The sequence below is a fragment of the Narcine bancroftii genome, chromosome 4, assembly GCF_036971445.1.
Source record: "Narcine bancroftii isolate sNarBan1 chromosome 4, sNarBan1.hap1, whole genome shotgun sequence".
Lineage (NCBI taxonomy): Eukaryota > Metazoa > Chordata > Chondrichthyes > Torpediniformes > Narcinidae > Narcine > Narcine bancroftii.
Window position 1 is genome coordinate 213,176,028 of NC_091472.1, and position 24,857 is coordinate 213,200,884.

Here is a 24,857-nt window from a genome sequence, read left to right on the forward strand (position 1 = left end):
CGCCAACCAACTAGCCAGAGTGTTCACGGAGATTTCCAACCACTCATTGCTGCAGTCAGAGAGTCCCTCCTGCTTCAAACGAGCATCAATCATCCTGATGCCCAAGAAGGGCATTGTGAGCTGCCTTCTACTATGATGAAATGCTTTAAGAGACTGGTCATGGCCAGGATTAACACGTACCTAAGCAAAGGTCTGGACCCACTGCAATTTTCCTATTGTCACAATTGCTCCAAAACAAACGCAATATCGCTGGCTCTCCACTCAGCTCTGGATCACCTTGAAAGCAGCAACTCATACAAATGGATGCTCTTCATTGACCACAGCCTAACCTTCAACTCAGTGCTGGTCCAGAAGCTACAAACTTTGGTCCTCTGCAACTGACTTTCTCATCAGAAGACCACAGTTAGTACAAATTGGAAACAACAACATCTCCTCACTGATCATCAACACAGGTGCACCTCAAGGATGCATGCTTAGCCCACTGCTCTACTCACTCTACACCCATGACTGTGTGGCCAGGAACAATTCCAATTCTATTTAAAAATTTGCCACTGACATCACTGTTGTCAACAGAATCACAAATGGCAATGAAAGCATACAGGAGGGAGATAGATCAGCTCGTTGAGTAGTGTCAAGCAAACAATCTTACATTCAATGTTACCAAAACCAAAGAAATGATTGTGGATTTCAGGAGGAAGTCAAGGGAACACAATCCAGTCCTCATCCAGGGCTCAGTAGTGGAGAGGGTCAAGAACTTAATATTCCTAGGCGACAACATCTCCGAGGACCTGACTTGGAGCCTCCATGTTGATGCAATCACAAAGAGGGGGCTATACTTTGTGAGGTGTCTGAGGAGATTCGATGTGTTACTGAAGACTCTTGTAAACTTCTACAGGTGTACTGAAAAGAGTATTCTGGCTGGTATGGAGTCATCAACTTTCAGGATAAGAATAAACTCCAGAAGATTGTTAACTCGGCCTGAGACATCACAGGCACCAGACTTCACCCCATCGAATACATCTACATAACGTGGTGTCTTAAAAATCAGCTTAAAGGCCCCCACCACCCAGGCCAGGCCCTCTTCACTCTGCTATCATTGGGGAAAAGGTACAAGAGCCTAAAGACGAGGACTCAGCGGCACAAGGACAGCTTCTTCCCTGCTACCATCTGATTCCTGAATAATCAATGAACCAAAGACACTGCCTTACTTTTCGTGCACAATTAAAAAAAAGTTTTGTAAGGTGGTTTATATGAATGTTTACATTATGACGCTGCTGCAATACCCCGAATTTTGTGACTTGTTCATGACAATAAATTCTGATTCACTGAGTTGCACTAGTGCAATCAGATGACAATAAACTTGACTTGAAACCTTCTGATCTGGTCAATAGTGTAATCTTGTGATGAAGCTGAAATTGCTGTCCAGAAACAGTGCTCTTGAGATGAAAAAATTGAGATTTGCAGGAAACTGTCAGCTAGTTAAGCTGATCTGTTGAGTGCAACATTAAATTTAAAATCCAAAGCCTTAAGAAATTCATTATTATGACAGCCATGCTAGGACTACATTAAGGCACTAAACCGACCCCTGTACAGAAAGCTGGTGTCTGTTCCATAACCAAAAGAAAGGAAGTAGCTCATTGGATTGATACACTATATGGCTTGTAATTGGGGAAAAATGGAGACTTCAATTGTAAGCAGGATTTTGGAATTCCCAAATGAGTTTTTATTGTCAATGAAGTGTGTTCTTTGGGCACTACCGATGGAACAAGGGAAAATGGCAATCCATGTGTGCATTAAGGTCCTACAAATTAGAAAGCAGTTCCAGATTTTGCTTAAAGTTTGTTGTCCTGAACAAATTCAAGGGATCCTTTTCCTCATGTAAGCCCTCGTGAGGGTGCAGCAATTGCACTGCACTTGATAGCACTCGCCAGTTTCCACTTCCTGATGATTTACTCTGAGATGCTGGCATAATATACCATCAGATGAACCTTGCCTGGACTGCTGTTATACTGCTGCCAAACTAGTGGACATGGTTAAAGATGAAAAGTGAAACATTTAAAGGGAAAATTAGGGGGAACTTCATGCAGAGGGGTGGTGAGAGTGTGAAACGAGCTGCCAGTTGAAGTGATGAATGTGGGCTTGACTTTGAAATTTATGAAAAATTTGGATAAAATATCATGGATGGAAGGGCATTGGAATGAGACAGAATTATAGCTCAGCACAGGTTAGATGGGCTGAAGGGCTTGTTTCTGAACTGTAGCGCACTCTGGAACCAAACTTTTTGACTGCTGTTGAAAAGCTTATACTTAGGGCATTGTGGCAAGCATTTTAAAAACTGATGGTGCTAAAGTAGTAGAGGAGTCTTCAAAAATCATTGGTGTGCCTGCAGCACAAAAGAAAGTTTTGTTATAATTTATAATCTACTGCATTTTAAATGTGAAGATGAGTGGTTATTGGAGTTATTAACCTGAAGGGACTATCCACTCCACTGCTCTTTCCACTCAGCCTTGCATTTGTGTGCCCATCCCCTCCTCCCTTTGGGATTTTACTTTTTAACAGCCCATCACAAATAAAACCAAATTCACAAAAATCCCCTGAAAAACAAATCTCATCTCTCCTTTGATATTCTCCTTCATCAATCTCACAGCCTGCAGGAAGAAACTATTTCCCAATCTGACCGCCCTCATTTTTATTCTCCTGTATCTCCTTCGTGATGGTCGTGCGTGCAGTTTGGAAAGGGTTTTCTATAATTTAAGGCCTAATTAAGCAATGCTCCTATTTAATATTGTCAATTCAGGAACGGGGAACCCCAGTAATCTTTTTGGGCTTTTTGATGTATTAAATTTTAAATGGAGAAATACAGCACCATAACAGGTATTACCGGCCCACAAGCCTGTACATACACCTTCCAGACAGCGCCAGATTTGAACTCGGGTCGCTGGCATTGATTGTGTTGCGCTAACTGTGCCGCCCTGATCTGATGTTTTGCAGCTACCAGATCACACAATGATGTAGCCAGACAGGCCCCACTCAATTGTGCTCCTGCGACCAAGTGGACTGGTAGCCTTGCCCTCCTCAATCTCCTGAGAAGTTGTTATTAACCTGAAGGGACCAGACTGATGAGGACCAGAATAGGTTGCATGCCCACCAAAAGACTTTGTGGCCTCCAATGACAGAACCATTGATGTGCAATGGAGCAAATACGCACAACTGAGCATCCGGAGAAGACAGTTATCTCACCAACGTTTCGGGCCTGAGCCCTTCGTCAAGGTAATGGAGAGTGACTTTTTGGGGGAGTAAAAAAAAATGCAACTTTGAACAGAAACTCCGCATTTTCCACTCCTCTGGTGACACTCAGGGTCATTGCTTCCAGAAATGGGCCAAGGAAAGGTTAGCTCGCCGAACTGCAGGCTCAGAGAGCTCTGGTGAGTGGAGGGTTAACCTCTGACTGATCGCAGGGAGGGAGAGCCAGAGAGTCCGAGGCCTGGTGCGTCTGCGGCCGTTGCGGTCACGGGAAGGAAAAGTTTGGTGGAAAGTATTTTATTGAAAGGAGAGGGAAGATTTAAAAAAATCAGCAGCCGAGCTAACCGAAGATCCGGGTGCAACCGGTCTCTTAAAGGGGCCCAGAAACTTGTGGAAGTGGTTTGGAACAAGCAGGAACTGGGAGCTCCGGGAAGGAGCAAGGCAAGAAGACCCCCCTCCCCCTGCCCCCCAGGGGGGTGAGAAAGGAGCGGGCAGCCCTCGTTACCTGACCCTGTGCAGGGGGTGGCGACGTCGATTCGCCTCGGACCCCGCAAGAAAAGTTTCCTCGTCGCCGCCGGCCATCCCGCCTCGCTTCACCTGGACCGGGGGGGGGGGGGCAGCCAGTTGCTTCCGGGCCCCCAGGGTGAAAGCACCTGCACGCCTTGCCCCGGCGCAACCGACTCCCAGGAAGTTTCGCGTCCACTGGAATATCGTGACTCTCCTTTTGGGGGGAGAGGGGAATTATTTTCGGAATAATTTGCGGGCACAAATCCCCCCCCACTCCTCATTTCACCTGAGCTGCTTCCTACCTGCCGGTGGCGCGGACCACCTCGCGCGCGCGGGAGAGTGAGGGTCATCCGGCCCCTCCGCGCGCAGGTGCGTGGCAACCGGCCGCTCACCTGGTTGGCCCGCGGAGCCGTCCAGGCATGAAGGTGACCGTGCAGTTCGGCCGCGCTGCGATTGTCGTCCCTTGCGGCGACGGCTCCCTCAGCGTTCAGCGGCTGGTTGACCTCGCCGCCCTGAGGTACTGCAAGAACGCCGCCAAGGTAAGGAAACTGGCCCGGCACACGCCACTTCAACACCCCCCCCCCCCCCATTAAAAAAAATCCCGTTGCACAGGGTTCATCATCGTGAAAAGAGTCAGAATCAGCACGACCTCACGCCACTCGGCCCATTTCTATGATGCTGACATGTCCCAGCAAAGTTCAAATTTAAATCAAAGTTCAAATTGATTGTCTAAGTGCAATCCCTTAGATTCTTTTTCCAATTATACCATTTCTGACTTTCAGTGAAGTTTTGACCTAACTTCACAATTTTTTTTTGCTTACCTTTTTGGTTAATAAAAAGCCTTTTTCTGAGTTTTTTTTAAAAAAAAGTCTCAATTGCTGTTTCAGGATGGGAGCTTCAGGCTTCAATCATCCTTTATGACTTCTTCATGATCTTCATCATTTAAACCAGTGGTTATCAACCTTTTTCTTCCCACTTACATACCATCTTAAGCAATCCCTTGGTGTAGGATGTGAGTGGGAAGAAAAAGGTTGAAAACCACTGATTTAATCCATCACTTTTATTCCAATTTCTTTATTTGTGCTGACTCCCCTCCCCCCCCCATTCATTTGTGGTATTGCATAACTTCATTAAGAGACAGTAAATCCTTGTATTTTATTTTTAAGCCCTATGTCTAGGTTGTCCTAAAATCTGCTCATTTCTTTGTAACATTGCACATCTGTTTCTTGGCATTTATCTTAAAATGACATTTGAAAAAATTTGATTTAAATATTTATATATTTGAACTTTATAAAAAAAAATTAACCTCTACTCTCAGAATTAACTTCAAATTTTTGATTTGCTCAGACCAAAGACTAACTGTTAACAGGGGACATGACAGCTTTTGTTTTAAAATAGATTTGATTCTACTTTTGCGTTATGTGAGGATTAAAAATGAATTTCATCAGTAAAAATGTAATCCCATTTTATTCAGTGATTGCTGTTGTAACTTGGCTTGAAACAGGCTATCTTGGGGTCTTGTGCAGAGAAAATGCTAGACTGTTATCTTTTGGATGAGGTGTTAAATCTTGTTCTTAAAGGGACACAAAAGTTAGCCCATGGTCTTATTTTGAAAGAGAGCGAGGAAGTTTGTCCTGCTGTTTGGGCCAATATTTGGCCTTGAGTAAATCCTGAAACCGGTTACCTGGTCAATATTCTCATGGTTATTTGTGGGACTTTACTGTATACAGATCAAGTAGTACATTTCTTTACAAGTAAAACACGAAAGTCTGCAGACGCCGTGGTTGAAGTAAAAACACAATGCTGCTGAAACTCAGCTGGTTAAACAGCATCCTTTATATAGCAAAGGTAAAAATACATTTCAGGCTTGAGCCCTTCATCAAGGTATGGAAAAATGTTTCAGGTTTTCGAATAAAAAGATGACAGGGAAGGCGTGGGGGAGGAGCATGGTAGCAAAGGCAGGAGGAATAGGTGGAGAAGGGAGGGAGAGCACATCGATAAGTAAGGGGAGGTCGGATTGCCTTTCATAATCCTGATGAATTTGGGTGAGGGAAGGGGTGAAGAGTTGAGTGAAAGAAGATGGAGGAAGGGAATGGGAGGGGAAGGAGAGCAAGTTAGCAGAAACTGGAATAGTCGATGTTAATGCCATCTGGGTAGAGAGTCCACAAATGGAAAATCATGTGTTCTAATTTACGGTGCTCTTGGTGGCAAGAATGACTACAGTTTGAAGATAATTTGCCTGTATTGTGCGAAAGAATAACACAAATATTCAACTCTTTTTGAGCTGCTCTGCTTTGAGAATGATTTTACTTTAGTTTCATGCAAAAAAAAGGAAGTTTTTTTTTGGATTGATTAATTGGATGTAACTGTCTCAATAAAGGACTGTAGAAACTTTAAATCAATGTTTGGAAATCTCATCCCTGCTTGAACTCCACCAAAAACTAATCAGATGCAATTCTGGTATCTTGAGAATCCACGTTTTCTGTTTTATCTTAGGCAGTCTGTGATTTATGATATTTTGTGTGATAACAATGAACTATCCACTCTCATTCTCTCTTCAGGCTTTGATGCAGTTCACCATGCCATGAACTTCTGACATTTCTCTTATTATTTGGCTAAGTGGAATATCTAATTTCTATAATGTTTTGAACAGAGAATCACTTTCTGTAGCTTCCCTTTTCACTAATGTTTCATTGGCCAGGTATATTCTGAGTCCCTCCTAGTCCTTTTATTTCTTACCTGCTGTCTTAATATTATGGTCCAGAACCAAAACATTAGCTTCCATATATGTACTGGTGCTTGGCTCAATATTACTCTCATTTCTTTTGACCATTCCACTATTTTTCTTTGGCTATTTTTGTTTTATATCCAGTGCTCCTTGAGCTGAAATTTTCTCAAATCTGAAAAGCCATTTTATGATCCTGGCCATTCTCCTCTTTCTGGGCAGCACTGTTGGCATCTTAGATGGCTACTGTGAACAGTTTCTTTGGTCATTTAGCATTCTCACTGCCTGAAGGAAGGAGATATTTCTTAGCCTAGTGGTGCTTGCTCTGATACAACTGAAGTAGTTGAAAGATACAGCGGGTGGGTGTTACATACTAGACCAGCAGCAATAGAAATTTTCCAAGACAATGGTATCTTAAAAATAATAATTTTTATTAATAACATAACACATTTTACTTAATTCTAAACATACCTCTAACTTAACCCGATTATACACAAGTATGTGTGTGTGTGTGACAAATCTGAAGAAATGATTTAAAAGTTCAGTCTCAGAAAGCTTTTATGTTGAAATTCAAATCTTTACTGGTGTTCAAAAGCAATTATGGAGAAAGTATGAGGCATCATACTTCTCGAAACTCTCAAATTTCTTGTAGAGTTGTTTTCAAAGAATTGTTTCTTCATATGAATGATTTTTCCTCTCTTCCATGGAAATTTCTGAACTTGTTTTTCTTTCCTGATGATTTCACAAACCCAGGCAAGGGTTTCATGAAGTGGCCATGTAGAAATGGTCACAATTAATCTGTTCTCTTTTCAAAGAGACAACTGAAGTGGCTAAATTCTTCAAAACCACTTTTTCAGTGTTCCTCCTTTTCATAAGGAGAACACAAGCAGCCTTCCTTCTCCAAAGGATTGTTTCTACATTTCAGTCCTGTGTTACTTACAGGATGGTCAAGCACCTTCTTCTGGTTTCAAAATTTAATAGTTTCAGTAATATGTTCTCTGAAAATGTCTTTAATCATGTGACGTGAGATCATTATTGCCTTTCAAGTTTATCTCTTCCAAAAGTTTATGAGCTAACGTGGTTCTAAGTTGTCTTCACAGATCAACCAGCAGAATGACTGTGTACACACGTGCTCCTCCTTAGCAAGCACCATTGTTCAAGCAATTTTAATGAACAATCTCTTCTTGTTTTATTGGGTCGTGTACCAGGCTTTGCATTTCTGAAAATGGCTTCTCTCTGAGTGTATTTGTTTGAGTCTGTAAATGTGTCCCTATTTTCCAAACCCACAAAAGTAACTTTACTAAAATGTACATAATAACTAAAGATTAATAACACAATTCCGTCACAGTGGGTTGGTGGGGAGTCCTCGATGATTTTGCATGCCCTCTTCAGACAACAATCTGAGTATATTTTTTTCAATCAGTTTACTGAGTTATATTGAACATACATAGAGGAGAGTTACATTCATGTTTTTACATGTGTGTAAGATAAAGAACATATTAGTATTTAACATATATATTAACTATAAATTTCTTCTCCTCTTGTAAAACCAAAAGAAAAAAGAGAGAAAAATTTTAAATTTTATTACAAGATCCCCTCTAACTAATCTTTTTTTAAAAAAAAAGAAAAAAGGGACTGGGCAGTCCATTCTGAGAGTAAAGTTGGAAAGCAAAGGGTTTCCTGATTAAAACCAAATTTACCATAAGGAACTCAGAGAGAACCCAGTATAAAATTATGATTCTTAAACTATATGGAAATATTGAATAAATTGTCACCAAAGTTCTTCAAATTTAAAAGATTTATCAAATGTCTGACTCCTAATTTTCTCCAAACTTAAACGTGACGTGACAGCAGAGAGCCATTGGAGTAGGTGGGTTAGGATCCTTCCATTTAAGTAATATAGCTTTTCCAGCCAATAATTTTGAAAATAAATTTGTCATGTGGAAATAGGCATATGCCCAGTCTCCACTGGTATGATTCCAAAAATAGCTCTTAATAGATTTCTAATTCTAATTCCAGAATCTTTGTTAGGGTTTCAAAAACACCTTTCCAGAAATTATCTAGTTTTGAACATGACTAGAATATGAGTTTGGCTACCTCAACCTTGCATTCTGGTATATTGCTTCCCAGGGGTGGTGGGGGGAGGGAGAAAGATCCTCTCCGCCACTCATGGCCCTGTGGATTGATGTCCGTGCCAATTCTATGCAGCAACTGTACCACCCTGTGATGGAGCTGGCCAGGATGATCTCGATAGAGCTATATGATGGTGGTCAGTAGCCTTGCCTGCTTCAATCTTCTCAGGAAGTGCCCTTGCCTTCCTGACAAGAGTTATTGTGTGTCCACAAGAGGTCAATAGTTAAGTGCACTCCAAGGAACTTGATGCTCCAATAGTGCAGTTGACTTTTAAATGCCATTTCCAAATGGTTTAGCCACTCAGTTAGAGAGAAAGTAGGGATGTGTAGTTAATTATTGCCACACCAATAAAGCCCAGATTGTAAAAATGAAGAAATGAAAAAGAATTGCTTGATCTATCATCAAAAATGTTTAATTCTGCTGTTGGAATCTTCTTCTGTGCCTTCTTTAAAATCCCGATGCTTTTCTACTTCATTGCTCTCTACTTTTGTAGCTCAGTCAAAAAATTTTTATGAACCACCAAGGAATTTCTTGGGAAGCATCTATGCTGTATATAGTAAAATATCATACACTTTGCCCTTTTGGAAATCATGGTGGTTCAGCATTTGCCTTTCCAGATGTTTGGCCCATTCCCTTACCAACTACCAGGGTCCCAGTTTCCACATTCCCTTTCCACTCACCTAATTCATTGAAATTACAGTACTGTCTCTTTCTCTTTGGCTTGGCTTCGCAGACGAAGATTTATGGAGGGGTAAATGTCCACGTTAGCTGCAGGCTCGTTTGTGGCTGACAAGTCCGATGCGGGACAGGCAGACACGGTTGCAACAGTTACAGGGGAAAATTGGTTGGTTGGGGTTGGGTGTTGGGTTTTTCCTCCTTTGTCTTTTGTCAGTTAGGTGGGCTCTGCGGTCTTCTTCAAAGGAGATTGCTGCCCGCCGAACTGTGAGGCGCCAAGATGCACGGTTTGAGGCACTATCAGCCCACTGGCGTTGGTCAATGTGGCAGGCACCAAGAGATTTCTTTAGGCAGTCCTTGTACCTCTTCTTTGGTGCCAGTGGAGAGCTCGCCATATAACACGATCTTGGGAAGCCGATGGTCCTCCATTCTGGAGACGTGACCTACCCAGCGCAGTTGGATCTTCAGCAGCGTGGATTCGATGCTGTCAGCCTCTGCCATCTCGAGTACTTTGATGTTAGGGATGAAGTCGCTCCATTGAATGTTGAGGATGGAGCGGAGACAACGCTGGTGGAAGCGTTCTAGGAGCCGTAGGTGATGCCGGTAGAAGACCCATGATTCGGAGCCGAACAGGAGTGTGGGTATGACAACAGCTCTGTATACGCTTATCTTTGTGAGTTTTTTCAGTTGGTTGTTTTTCCAGACTCTTGTGTAGTCTTCCAAAGGCGCTATTTGCCTTGGCGAGTCTGTTGTCTATCTCGTTGTCGATCCTTGCATCTGATGAAATGGTGCAGCCGAGATAGGTAAACTGGTTGACCGTTTTGAGTTTTGTGTGCCCGATGGAGATGTGGGGGGGCTGGTAGTCATGGTGGGGAGCTGGCTGATGGAGGACCTCAGTTTTCTTCAGGCTGACTTCCAGGCCAAACATTTTGGCAGTTTCCGCAAAACAGGACGTCAAGCGCTGAAGAGCTGGCTCTGAATGGGCAACTAAAGCGGCATCGTCTGCAAAGAATAGTATAACATTTAAAAATAAACAAACAAAAATGTGTTGGGCTATTAATAGAAATAACAGACAATAATCTAGTAAACCTGCCAGTCCAGCACATTCAAAATCCCAAGTGCACGAGATTATTGGAGTTTGACTAAGGATCTCCATTGGTCACAATGAAAAAGTCTGGAATTCCCCTTCACCCCCCCTCCCCAATCTGAAATCTAGCCCCGGCCAAAATTTGTAATATTTCTGAATTTATCTTGGTCTCATGTTGTGCCTTGGAATGTAGAACTTCAAATTTAGACATCCAGCATAGCAGCAGGCCATTTTGGCCCATAAGTGCATGCTGCCCAATTAACATAGAACACTACAGCACAGTACAGGCCCTTTGGCTTCCCTATCCTCTGTAGCCCTCTATTTTTCTTTCATCCATATCCCTGTCTAAGAGTGTCTTAAATGCCCCTAATATTTCAGCCTCTACCACCACCCATGCCAAGGAATTTCAGGCACCCACAACTTTTTTTTTAAATTACCCCTGCTATCTCCCCTAAACTTCCTTCCCTTCACCATATACATATGTCCTTTGGTATTTGCTATTCCTGCCCTTGGAAAAGAGGTACTGGTTATCCATCTTATCTATGTCTCTCATAACTTTGTAGACATCTATTAAGTCTCCTTTCATCCTTCTAAGCTTGAAAGTCCCAGCTCTACTAACTTTGCCTCATAAGACTTATTTTCCATCCAGGCAACATCCTGGTAAATTGCCACTGCACCTGCTACATAATGTCTACACCCTTCCTATAATGAAGTGACCAGAATTGAAAACAATATTCCAAGTGTGGTCTTACCAGAGATTTGTAGAGTTGCAACATGACCTCTCTACGCTTGAATTAAGATTCAAGATCCTTTGTATTAGAACAGAAAATTCATTACACAAAATTTCCTTTTGACTACCCTAAGACAGACAAAAATGCACCATCAGCAGAAGTTGCCAATGCCTCTTACCATCAGAGAAAGAGAAGCAAAATAAAGTCTCTCTCCCTCACCATGGATTCACTCCAGTGAATCTCCAGTCTCCGCATTCACATAGCCTCCAATCCAAATAATTGGCAACTAGAGCTCTAGATTCAAACTGACATGATCAGGAATCCCTCAGCAACCTCATCATTCTCTTATATTTTGGTTCCATTGCCTGATACCCCTTCAGCCAGACTCCAGCAGTCCACAGCCAGGCCCTTGACCGCAGTCACCCGCAGCCTGCATAGGTTCCTCACCTTAAGTCACCAATAGCCTGCCGCTTATGTGTTCTTCAGCCTCAGAGCCATCTGCTGGTCTGCCGCTGTGGTCACCATCCTGTGAGTCATCTCTTCTGTTTTTCCTTCTCCTTCTCAAACAGGGGGTGTGGGGGGTGGGTAGTCTCCCTGTTTTCTGGTGCCCTGCGCCAGTCCTCTCCTTTTCCTGAGACGCTGCTGCCAAACATAGGTGCAGCCATCTTGAGCCCAGACTTGGGGGTTATTGGATCTTAAACCACTAGTTGGCTCCATTAACAGGCTCTTGAAAGCCAATGACAATAAGACTGAGCGGTTGGACCCTGAGGGGGAGAACTGTCTCCCTGTTCTCCATGGGTCTGCACCAGTGGCAATGCTGACATTACAGCAACTCTGGTAGTGCCACCATTTTTTTTTCTTGTTTTGTGCTTTCACCAGTGGGTTATTATTGAATACCAGTTTCTCATTAAAAATGATGAATTTTGAACTATGGACCTTGAAGTGCAAATGAAGTGTTAGAAACCTTTGTAACGTTTTATTACTTATGAATCATTCTAAATAGAGGTTTTTGTCGGGACAGTACAGCTTGTTGGTTGGCCTTCTTGTTAATCCTCCATTGTTGTATTTTGATGGAAGACTTGTGGATTGTTATATATTATCTGGTGAAGTTACCTGTTTGCATCCTCTTGAAAATGAAAATCAGTGCTTCCTCACAGCCTTGTGGTCCATGTGTCTTCATCACTAGGCAAAAATGGTGAATGGGTGGCGTGGTTAGTGTAGTGGTTAGTGCAACACCATTACAGCACCAGCGATTGGGTCCAGGGTTCAAATCCTGCACTGACGAAGGAGATTGTACATTCTTCCCGTGTCTCTGTGGGTTTTCTCTAGGGGCTCTGGTTTCCTTCCACTGTTTGAAATGTATTGGGTGTAATTGGGTGCACAGGCTCTTGGGCTGAAAGGGCATGTTACCATGCTGTATGTCTAAATTTATATACAAGATAAAGAAACACCTGGATTTAGACTGCAGTTTTGGTGGTACTGTTACTGTAAATGCTACAGCCTATTTATATATAGCTGATAATAAGGAGCTGATTATTGAATTTAGAGGGTAAAACTAGAGATGTACAATCAGTGATCATTGGGATATCATAAGTAGAGAGGGTGACCAAATTTAAATTCCTGAGAGTCACTATCTCGGACGATCTTTCCTGGACCCAACGTAGTAATGTCATCATGAAGAAAGCATGACATCACCTCTACTTCCTCAGGAGTTTGAGAAGGTTTGGCATGACATCCTTGGCGAGCATCTACAGGTGTAGTGGAAAGTGTTTTGACTGGCTCCATCAAGTTCAGGAACATCTGCTACTCCACCACCATCAGACTTCTATACAACAAGCTCAATCAGAATAAAACCACAATGCTGGAGAAACTCAGCAGGTCAAAAACTGTAAGTTGTATAGCAAAGATCAAGATTGAGAACTTTGCTATATGAAGTATTTGGTTTGACTTCCTGAGTTTCTCCAGCATTGTGTTTTTACTTCAAACACAGTGTCTACAGTCTTTTGTATATTACTTCAAACTCATTCAGATACTCATTTAAGGGTTGTATGTGATGCCATGTATGTGCTCCAACGATAAATCTGAGCTTTAAACTTTGAGATCATCATGTAATGATAGAATGTCTTCTTTGGCTTGGCTTCGCGGACGAAGATTTATGTAGGGGTATGTCCATGTCTGCTGCAGGCTCGTTGGTGACTGACAAGTCCAAAGCGGGGCAGGCAGGCACAGCTGCAACAGTAGTAAGGGAAAATTGGTTGGTTGGGTGTTGGGTTTTACCTCCTTTGTCTTTTGTCAGTGAGCTGGGCTCTGCGGTCTTCTTCAAAGGAGGTTGCTGCCCGCCGAACTGTGAGGCGCCAAGATGTACGGTTGGAGGCGATATCAGCCCACTGGCGGTGGTCAATGTGGCAGGCACCAAGAGATTTCTTTAAGCAGTCCTTGTACCTCTTCTTTGGTGTACCTCTGTCTCGGTGGCCAGTGGAGAGCTCGCCATATAACACGATCTTGGGAAGGCAATGGTCCTCCATTCTGGAGATGTGACCCACCCAGCACAGTTGGGTCTTCAGCAGCATGGATTCGATGCTTGCGGACTCTGCCAGCTCGAGTACTTCGATGTTGGTGATGAAGTCATTCCAATGAATGTTGAGGATAGAGCGGAGACAGCGCTGATGGAAGCATTCTAGGAGCCGTAGGTGATGCCGGTAGAGGACCCATGATTCAGTTCGGCTCCTGTTCGGCTCTGAATCATGGGTCCTCACCTATGATAGAATGTATTGCAGTAGTAACTACACTTGAAAAAAAATAATCGACTGCAAGTTAATATAAGAATTTGGAGGGCCTTAAAGGGATTACATGCATTGATGTTTTTTCTTGTGAGAGATGGAGGAAAAATCCAAAAAAAAAGTATGGCGTGCAATCTGCTGACTGGTTTGCGGGGTGTATTCATCACACCTGGAATAAGAGACCTCAGTTATATGGAAAGTCTGAAACTGGATTTTCTTGCCTTTTTGGTTAAGTGTGCTCTCTTGTACTATAAGTACAGTGCTTTAAGAAATTCTTCAAAGTCAACTCTTTAAAACTACTCACTAATGTGATGTCATAGGGTGCCTTTAAAGTGACATATGTCCTTGCTTCACAGGAGGTTTTGAAGATGTAGCATCTGTAGACTACTTTATATACAGTGGGTAGGAGGACCATTTCATCTGAAAACTAAAGATTGTTGCATCTTTCATGGGCATTAGCACAGTCCAAAAGAGTCACAGCAGTTCTTGGTTGTAACACAGGGAATCAGCCACAGCAAAGTGATAATTGCCAGAAAATCTCAGGTTGTCAGTAGAAGAATATAAAGTTAAGTTGCACACACCTGTGGTGCTTCAAGACACTGGCGTGCAATCCTTGAAGAGTGTGAGGGCTTTGTCTGCACGACTGTAAAACTACACTCCCCACCTTGCAGCACTAAAATAACACAAAAAGACACCGACCCTCGGAGGGAAATGAAACCCAATTGATCACTCTAGGGGTGATGCCTGAATTGTAAAAGTGAGACGCATGCTTTTAAGTTGCATGTGTGGAGGGAGGACACTGCTCCTCAAGCTTGTAGAGGGCTGTTAGGGGAATGGGAGACCAAAAGTTGGGTTTCAGTGGGGAATAGGCACATCCAGGCCCACTGCATTTCTCAGGGCTCAATCTCTCTCAATGGAGTTCTTGATCTGCTGAGTATTCCCACTGTTATCCTTTATTTGTCCACACATTGCTGGTTCTGCATTTCCTCATCCAAAAATGTTTTTCTTTTGAATTCTCTGTCTTTACTCATCATCTGTGAACAGCTCCTCCAGGCAGATCAGCCATTCATAATCAGCAACTGTGTCCCAGCCAAGTCAGCTCCAACAGGATACATGTCATTTATATTATCCCCATCTGAAACTTCACTCTATGCACCTCCACTTGCCTCTGCGCGTTTCCTCATTCTCCTCCATGGCAGGTGCCATTGGCCTGGGCTTGCACTCTGCCCTGGAACATCAAGGGGACCTATTCGTCTACTCCACTCCATCTTCAAAATCACAGTACCATATAAACTCATCCTCAAACATCAGGGCCTTAGCCTCAGCACACCGCTCTGCAACTGGAACCACGATGCACTGTCCTGTAGACTGCAATCAGCAAAGATAAGTGACAGCACCTCTTTCATGATCACCCTTAATCTCGATGCCCTACAATTCTGCATAATCAGCATCTGAACACCCATGGCTGTGGCCAAGTACAGCTCCCAACTCCATCTATATATATATATATATATATATATATATACAGATCACATCTCTGTTATAGACCAGATCTCAAGCAACGCCTTGGAATATTGAAGAGAGAAGATGGGGCACTTGGCTTGGTACAAGGACTACAATGTCTCCCTCAGTGTCAGCAAGATTAAGCAGCTGGTCAAAGACTTCTAGAAGAGGGGTGGAGCTCAGACCTCTATCTGTATAAATAGTACTGAGGTGAAGATAGCAGAGTGCTTTGTTCTTTGGGGTAAATATCTCCAGCAAGCTGTCCAAGTCCATCCACATCAGCACGATGGCAAAGAAAGCATATCGGAGCCTCTTGTTCCTCAGATGCCTTTGGAAATTTGGCACGTCGCCTGCATCTCTCAACGAGTTCTCTGGATGCATCATCAAAAATATCCCATCAGAATACACCACTGCATGGAATGGGATCTGTTCCACCCAAGACCACAAGAAACTTCAGAGTTTGGAATGGAGATCATACCATCAGATAACACTGTCCTCTCTCCACTTCATATACACTTTCCATTGCCTTGGAAGAGCAGCTGACATATTAAAAACTCATCCAACTCTGGACATGCTCTTTTTTTTCCTTTCTCCCTTCGGGAATGTGAGATCACGCATCACCAGATTTGAGACTAGTTTCTTTCCCAACATTATAAGACTCTTGAATAAACCTCAATCAATTAAAATAATGTTCCTTTTGCTCTATTCTAACTGATGCCTCTGTAACTCTGCATGCTGAACTGTTTCTAACTGCTGTCCTATGGGTCCATTAGTTGAACCGTGTGCTCTCAAAACTAACTTTCTCACTGTATCTCTGTGCATGTGACAATAAAGTTGAAAGACATCAACCTGAAATGTTAGTGGTAAAGCACAAAGGTCTGTAGGCACCGTGCTTGAAGTAAAAACACAATGCTGGAGAAACTTAGCAGGTCAAAAAGTGTACTTTATATAGCAAAGATAAAGATACATAACCAACTCACCTCAGAATTATTGTGCATTGTAACCATTTGTTTTTATCAGAATGAAGAAGAAATTCACTGCTTTCAAGTATTGCCGCATGGTATCTTTCAGTATTGTTCAAGGACAAAATCTGTTGGTCTTTCAGCAAATGGAGGCTGGCACATTCCAAGCTGCAGGAGTATGTTCTAAGGGATGTGCTGAGGTATGGTGCAACCAATGTGTGGGTGCTGTGGGGAAGGAACATGATCTAGAGTCCTTCCAGCACTGGAGATTGAAGGGCTGAGACTGAGGGGAAGCCCCTCATGCAGACAGGGCGGTAATGACAAGATGCCACTGTGGGGGCACTGATGTAAATAGCATTTGTAACAAGTTACATTGATGGTAATGAATGGACATCTCATAAGGGTGTGAAGAGACTTTGAACTCTTTTTGTAAATAATGTGAATATAGTCTTTTTTGGGGAAAAAATTGTAAGGGATTGAATATTGAAGAGGCTGCAACACCAATTATGGCTTTATCCCGTGACTGCTGATAGAATAATAAAATGAGGATAAATTTGGCTAAGCACTCGTCGCTCAGAAGTATGTGCAGAGTTCTAAAGGAAGAGTGTTTAGCAAACCTTTGCAGGAGCATAATGTAATATAGGCAAATCACAAAGTTTATCAGATATGAGGTGCAAGGTTCAGGCGTGGCAGAAAGTACAGTCACTCAATTGTTTTCAGAATTGGTTTCTGGTGAGGAAGGTCGCTCACTCAAGTATTTTCATTGCATTTGGGTGGCTTTGCTTGGATTTATAGAGCAAGAGAGGCTGTTTTTGTTACCTGAGAATTAATAATGCATTCAACTTGAAGCATACCTTGCCTACTCCTCTGTAAACTCAATAATTTGGAATAGTTCAAATAAACTATAAAAAGAAAGGGAAATTGAGTGATGTACAATACATTTCCGATGAATGATTAAGTACCAATGTTGATCAATTAAGACAAATATTCTACTTTGTAACTACAATTTCCAGCTACAGCTAAAACTGGAGGAGGTTCTCTTCGACAGAACCAATCAACACAAGTCGATTCAGGAACAGTATCTCTTCATGAGTCCAAAGTCTCAAACTATGGATTCATGAAGTCAAGTTAATATTAACCCTCTGCTCACTGTTTATTTTATTTTTGAAAGTACAATCGCCAGTCACATGATTCTTCAAGCAGAGGATTCAGTCGAGGAAGATAGAAAGAAGGCCAAAGAGTTATGCAACAGTTAAACAATTACAGCTCCAGCGACCTGGATTCGAATCCAACGCTGTCTGTAAGGAGTTTGTACATTCTCCCCATGTCTTAGGGGGTTTATTTGGCTGCTCCAGTTTCTTCCCACCCTTCAAAATGTACGGGTATAATTGGGCAGCATGGGCTTGGATGTTGGAAGGGCCCATTACCGTGCTGTATGTCTAAATTTAAAAAATAAATTAAATCTGAAGATCAAGCAGGAGAAACAGAGGAGGATCATTCATTTGAAGCTATGATGGAAAATATCATTTGCAATAATCTAGATGGATTTTCTAAAGTTTATCTTGGGGCCAACTAGAAGACTCAAGGTGCAGATGGCAGTTCATACACAGGCAGGTGTCAGTTGCTACATGAAGTCCTTGAGAGGTTGTGTCATGGACTGAAATTAATGACTTTTCTCTTGATAACAATACTTGTGTTTCAAAAATAAAAAAAAATATAGAATGAGCTAAAAAAGTGGCATCACACAACTTGGTGAGCTAAGTGAGGAGCAATGGATATTTTTTCACTCCGCACTGATCATCAACACAGGCCCGCCCCAAGGATGTGAGCTTAGCCCGCTGCTCCACTCATTATACACCCATGACTGTGTGGCTTGCCACAATACCAAAACTATCTACAAGTTTTCCGATGACACCACAGTTGTTAGCAAAATCACAAACAGCAATGAGAAAGCGTGCAGGAGAGAAATAGATCAGCTCGTTGAATGGTGTAACGACAACAATGTCAGCAAAACCAAGGAGATGATTGTGGACTTCAAGAGGAAGTCGGGGGAACACAGCCCAGTTCTCATTGAGTGCTCAGTAGTGGAGAGGGTCAAGAACTTCAAATTCCTGGGTGTCAACTTTAGTACTGATAATATCGTTAATTAAGTGTTCAGGCTTTAATATGTAGCAAACATCGAACATCAATTTCATCATGCAGGTACTAGCCCAAAGCAATAATTTATTTCAGGTAATATGGTATTTGTGGAACTGTAGATCCACAAATATTGTAGACATTTATATAAAGCCATGCTCATATAGCACCCTAGCTAATAAGAAAATGATCCACTTTCCATTTTAACCACCTCATCAACCTAGCCCGCTAGCTGCAGCAATCTGTGGGTGTAGGCACATAGCTCTCTGATTCTTCAAGTTACTCTAATTCATAACTTGTGTTCTTTCTTTGCATTGGCTTTTGATGTGTCCAAAATCCTTTAACTCACACTTGTGTGGAGTAAATCCCATGTCTGTTATCAACCCAACTTTCCATATCATCTATCTTCTTGTAGCCTCAGACTTTCCTTGTGCCTTGTAACAGAATGGGCCATTCAGCCCATATGTTGTGCCCACCTATATAAACCAACTCCACTGTCAATGTAACCGTTCCCAACCTCAAGTCCATAACCCTTTATTTTTTTTCTGCCTGTCGAAGAGTTGTAAATTACACTATTGTATCAGCTTCTACCATCACCCTCAGCAATGCATTCCAGGCACCCATCACTCTTTGTTCAAAAAAAACTTACCTCTGATGTTTCCTCTATAAAGTTTCCTCCACTCACCTTGATGAGAGGTCCTCTGGTATTGGCCGTTGCCATCTTGTAAAGACATTGCTGGCTATCTACCCCATCTATGCGTCTCATAATCTTGAACACTGTTATTAAGTTATCTTTTATCATCCAGATGGTAAGTTTTTTACCAGTCCCCTGCAATTAGACCCAAACTATTCATTTACATGACAAAAAACAAGGGATCAAGCACTTATTCCCGTAGAAGACATCTGTTCACCAAAATGCATATCAACCATTATCCTTTTTTGCAACTGAAACAATTTTTGAATTAATTTTTTTCATCTCCCTTTGATCCCCTTGGAGTGGGGGTAGGAAGAATCACCAACCCTTGCTATTTTAAAGTTCAAATTTATTATTAGATTACATACATGACATCACATATAATCCTGAGATTCTTTTTCCTGTGGGCCAGACAGAATTTCTACTTATCAGTAGGGTAAACTGTACTCAAGAAAAATAATTTTCTTTGTTTTAGGCAGGTTGCCATGCTCTTTTTGGGTGCTGGTGCCATTGTTGGAGTGAAATCGGTGAATACATTCATCAGTTGATAAGCTCAAATCTTTAGTATTTGGCTGGAAACTCCATCTTGGATTCATTCTCCTGAAGGCTGCCCACATGTCATCTTTGGATACTGACAGTGAGGATCATCAGGGGACATGGGGGTGTGAAGTGGTTCTTCCTTGTTCTGGTGGTCCAGTCAGGCATAGAAGGCATTAAACTCATTTGGGAGTGAAGCTTTGCTGTCTCCTATTGCACCGGATTTGGTTTTGTAGCAGGTTGACATTTGGGTACACATCTGTTGGGTATTTTCCACTCATACAATGTGCACATGCATATAATGTGCATAAAATCTTAAACTTATGTCAAAATATTCTCATTTTGCCCACTCACGCATATACAGCACTCATGCATTGCAATTCATGAGCAATTTGCATTTATTTGGGACTAGAGACAATACACAGTCTATCTGCCACAGTTAATCTCCCGTGATTTACAACCCATTCAACCTCTCCCAAAGGGGTCAATCAGCCATTATATAGATGATCTCCTTGCGTTTGAGAGCATTGTCTTGGAGGTACTTGATATGTTAATCTTCTTCCTCAGGGAATGGGTCTGGGCAATTAACATTTAATTAACAATTAACATCTGGCAATGGCCTAGCCAGAATATCCTGTTGCTCGCTCAGAATGCCATGGCACTCAGGCCAATGAGATAGTCCCAAGATTGCCACGATCAAAATTTTGAGTTTTGCCATTTTGTATGTACCCAATTCTCACACTCTCTATAAATTGTGCGTGTTATTTTATTGCTGCTACTACTTTCCCACACCCGCTATAAATTGTGTGCATTGTTTCAACACGTTAAAAGAAATTATTGTATAGCGTGAACATACTTATAATGTGTGGTGGGTTATCCGGTTTGTTTTAAAAAAAAAAGCATATAATGCAAGCGTTATACACATTAAAAAATATATGGTAAATGTCTGTGACCTGGCTCTCACAACGTTCTGTATTTCCTTGTTCATCCAGGGCTTCTGGTTGGGAGAAATCCCTAACACACTCATACACATCTGTTTTGATAAAGCCTGTGAAAGCCCTGGGGTAATCATTTGGATCCTCAGCTGAGTTCTTGAACACTGCCCAATCAGATGACTTGAGTTCTTCAGCCTCCTGCAACCACCTTCTGTCTGACCTGATCTCTGGAGCCTCTCTTTTTAGGCTGTCTGTATGCAGGCAGAAGGAGCACCACTAGGTGATTGACTTGGCAAAATGTGCTTTCGGAGGGAAAAACGATAGGCCTTAATGTAGCACCGATCAACTGTGCTGGGACATTTACGTGTTAATGATGTGTGCATTAAATTTTTTGCATTACCAATTAGTGGTAATTCTGTCGCGTCTGCAGGAAAGAGGAATCTCAGGATTGTATATGATGTCACATACATACTCTGAGAATAAATCTGAAATCTGACCTCTAGTACAGCAGGTTACGTGCAGTGGATTGGGCAGGCTCTTCTTAAGGCAGGAATAGTTTAAGTCACCGATGATGATTTGTAGTGCATCGTGGGCCATCTCTTGTTTATTTAAAACATCCTGCAGCTCCACAAGTGCCTGTTAGTGATTGGCATCAGGAGGTATATAAACTCCAGTGAGAATCACTGATCTCTTGCTAATTATGCAGTGGAGAAATGTTTTATTCTATTTAAGAGTGGGTCCAAGGTGGAAAATGAGCCTGAATAGATGTAGAGATAGATTAGGTGGTGCTGAAATCTTCCTTGCCCTTGCTTCACTCTGTTCCATCCATATCTCATGTATGTTGAACTTCACCGAACTCAAACCATCCGTATCAGATAAGGAGACGATTTTTAAATTATGATTCATTTCTATGGTACCTGAAATATAGTCTTGGAGAGAAAAAAAGGGGTTTTTCACTGGAGCATTTTAAAACTTTACTGCCAGTGGCTAAGTGTTAAATTAATGAGGACGTGAGAAGTAGGTTTTAAGGAGCATAGGATTAGGCAGAAAATGACATGGGTGGCTAATGGAACAGAAAAGTCTGCTGATGTTGGGATTGCAGTGCAAATGTTCTTGAGAAAAGCAACATCTATGGGATGTAAAATGTAACTGTTTTGGGCCTGAGTCCTTCATCAAGGTATGAGCAAAAAGCAGTCATGCGCCTGAATAAAAAGGTGCAAGATAGGAAAGGAGGGAGAAAGCTATGGCTTAGGCATGAGGCGTTGGTTACCCTTTACTTCCTACAGATGATGCATGACCTGCTAGTTCTCCATCTCTTCTGTGTATTGCAGTGAGAATAGTTTGTTGGAGGATATTCCAAATCTGTTTCAAGACTGATTTGATGTATTCTTGGAATATGTAAATTTGATTTCTTTTGTATATTAAACATTAATGTGAGTAACTTTGTAGCAGTAATAAAGTGATTTAAAGATGCAAAGGACCGAGGGAGATGATTCTTCACACAGAGTGGTTACTGTGCAGAATCGTGATGTCATGTGCAGAAGACAACAAGCATGGATGCAGTTATGGAGTAGTGGGAAGCTGAATGATTGTGTGAGGGAGAAAGGCTTTGATTACAATGTGAGTGGGAAGAAGCCCTTGTGGAATATGAGCATTTGGGCTCATAGGACGGATCCTGTGCTGTGAAACTGTGGTTGGATTCGGAGGAAACCTGATCAGCTCTGTCCTTCCAAATCGGTAGTGTTGCTTTTGGAGCTGGTCCATATGACCTCAGATCTTTTCTCATTTATAAAGATGTGGGTGTTACTGGTGAGCCTGGGATTGCTCATCTCTGTTGGCCAAGTGGGTAATATTTCAGGCCACTCTAGAGTGTGACAAAGTCATCCCATTGTTGCAAGGACTTGAATCAGATTGGCTAAGGAGAGTGGGTTGTGGCCAAGAGAGACAATAATTGATGGTTTGAGTTTCTGAGATTGATTGGTTCATGCCGTTCAGCGTGGGTGATCATGTCTCTCCAACCATCACAGTCTCTAACTCTCTGAATTGTTGTTGCCTCCCCTTTTTCTAAATATTATCTATTAACGATTATTTATTAACTATTCCATCTATTATTTTCATTCTTTGTTTGCCTTTGCTTCTTTTTCCTTCCAACTTTCTAGTTGTAACTAAATGTTCTAATGCATCTCTTCACATGACGCATCTCTTCAAATAATTTTGATTGCTGTTTTCTGATTCTTTTAAGTAATGTACATTTTGTTTTCATATTTTGTAGAAATTCTTCGTTTGTTATCCTGTCTGTATATGATCTGCATAGCATTCTTCTGAGAAACCACTTCATTGGTGCATTGATTCTTTTTTCCATTGCATTTGTGATGGTCCATGACTCTCAGCCATACATCAATATAGGAAGAATGTAGCAGCTGAGAGTTTGAAGGCAGATATCATTTGCTATTTTTTTTGTTCGTTAGGATGTTTCTCATTTCTATAAATGCTATTCTTGCCATTATGCTTTTATCACATTTGCCATCAGATGTTACCCATGATCCAAGGTACTTGTAGTTGTGAACTTGTTTCAGCATTTTAAATCGCAATGTGATCCTACAATTTTGAATATCAGGTTTCTTTGATTTTACTAGTATTCTTTTTGTTTAAAGTTAAGCCAAGTCTTTCACTCTCTGTATTGATAGTAGATATCAATTTCTGTAAATTTACTTCACTGTTTGCTATCAGTACTGTATCATCTGCATAGCGGAGGCTGTTGATATTGTGTCCTCCAATAGTTATTCATGGTAGATCTTGTATGGTTCTCATGATATTTTCACTGTACAGGGAGAACAGGTCTGGTGATAGAACACAACCCTATCTGACTTCTTGCTTTATTGGTTGATATTCATCAGTCTTGTTGTCTATCCATATGGCTGCACTTTGTTGCCAGTAGAGATTCCTGATTATTCATAGATCTTTTCCATTGATATTAATACTTTAAGCATTTTCATGATGACTTGATGTTTCACTCTGTCAAAGGCTTTTGTGTAGTCAATGAAACAGAAGTATAGGTCTTGTTATAACCATATAACACTTACAGCACAGAACAGGCCAGTTAGGCCCTACTAGTCCATGCCGTAGCAAATCCCCACCCTCCTAGTCCCACTGACCAGCACCCGGTCCATACCCCTCTAGTCCCCTCCTATCCATGTAACTTCTACTGACCATTCAATGATATTCCTGAGAATATAAGTGGCGTTTGATGTTCCTTTGCCTTTGACAAAGTCGCATGGTTCGATTTTGTTTTTATTCTGAGCGGGATGATTCTAAGAAAAGTTTTTGTGAGGTGGCTTCACTAAACTCACTGTTCTGTATTGAAAAAAGAACAACAGAACTGTTCTGTTGCACCTGGTTTCTTTGGCAGTGCTATAAATACTAACCTTAAAAGATCTTCTGGTCCTTTGCCACTGTTATATATTCTATTCAATATGATTGCTGATTTCTTTTGGTAATCTTCTCGCGCTTCATATAGTCCAACTGGGATGTTATCTGGTCCTGATGATTTCCCCTCTTGCATTTTCTTTTTTCATTATTGCTGGGCCCTTGTCGTAATTGCCAATATCAAAATTTGTTCTCTTGGTCTTTGTCTTCGTATAGATCTGTGATGTTTTCTCACCATCTTTGCATTATATTTCCTTTTCCATAATTGTTGAGCCATTTTTTGTTATTATACATCCTGTTATTACCCCAATTTTATTCCGATTTGTGACCTTTAATCTCGTTGTGCATACATTTACTGTTGTTGGTCTTCTGCAATTGCTCCATTAACTCAAATTTGTCCTTCAGCCATATTTCTTTTGCTTCCTTGCACTTGGTTGTTATCTGTGCATGCAAGGATACGTCAGCTTCTTCAATCTCATTACATTTTATTCTTTGTTCCATAAGATTCAGAATTTCTTTTGCCATCTATTTTTTTTTCTGTTTGGGAATCACCTCTTTCTTATGTTGCTTGTGTTATGCTGTCTCTGAGGTTTTCCCATTGCTGTTCTATAGTAGTGATGTTTTGTAGAGCTTCAAATTTGTCCTTCACTGTTATTTGGAATTCATTTTTGATATCACTTTTTTTTCCCCAAAGGTCCCAAATTCAGCTTTGGCTCTACTCTTGGTCTTTTAAGATTTCTGAGTCTCAAGTACTTCACATAATCACTGTAGCAGTCTGTACCT

The 24,857-nt window shown here is 41.6% G+C and overlaps 1 protein-coding gene across 4 annotated transcripts in view; it reads left to right on the forward strand.

The window, feature by feature from the left end:
• Nucleotides 1-3,461: 3,461 nt before the first annotated feature.
• The window catches only part of LOC138761575 (partitioning defective 3 homolog B-like), a 1,428,627-nt gene continuing 1,407,231 nt past the window's right edge, over nt 3,462-24,857 (forward strand). For all 4 annotated transcript variants that reach the window (XM_069933904.1, XM_069933905.1, XM_069933906.1 and 1 more), the window contains exon 1: nt 3,462-4,289. In XM_069933904.1, coding sequence (XP_069790005.1) covers nt 4,170-4,289 — 120 coding nt within the window. In that variant the 5' untranslated portion in view covers nt 3,462-4,169. The remainder of the gene's footprint in view (nt 4,290-24,857) is intronic.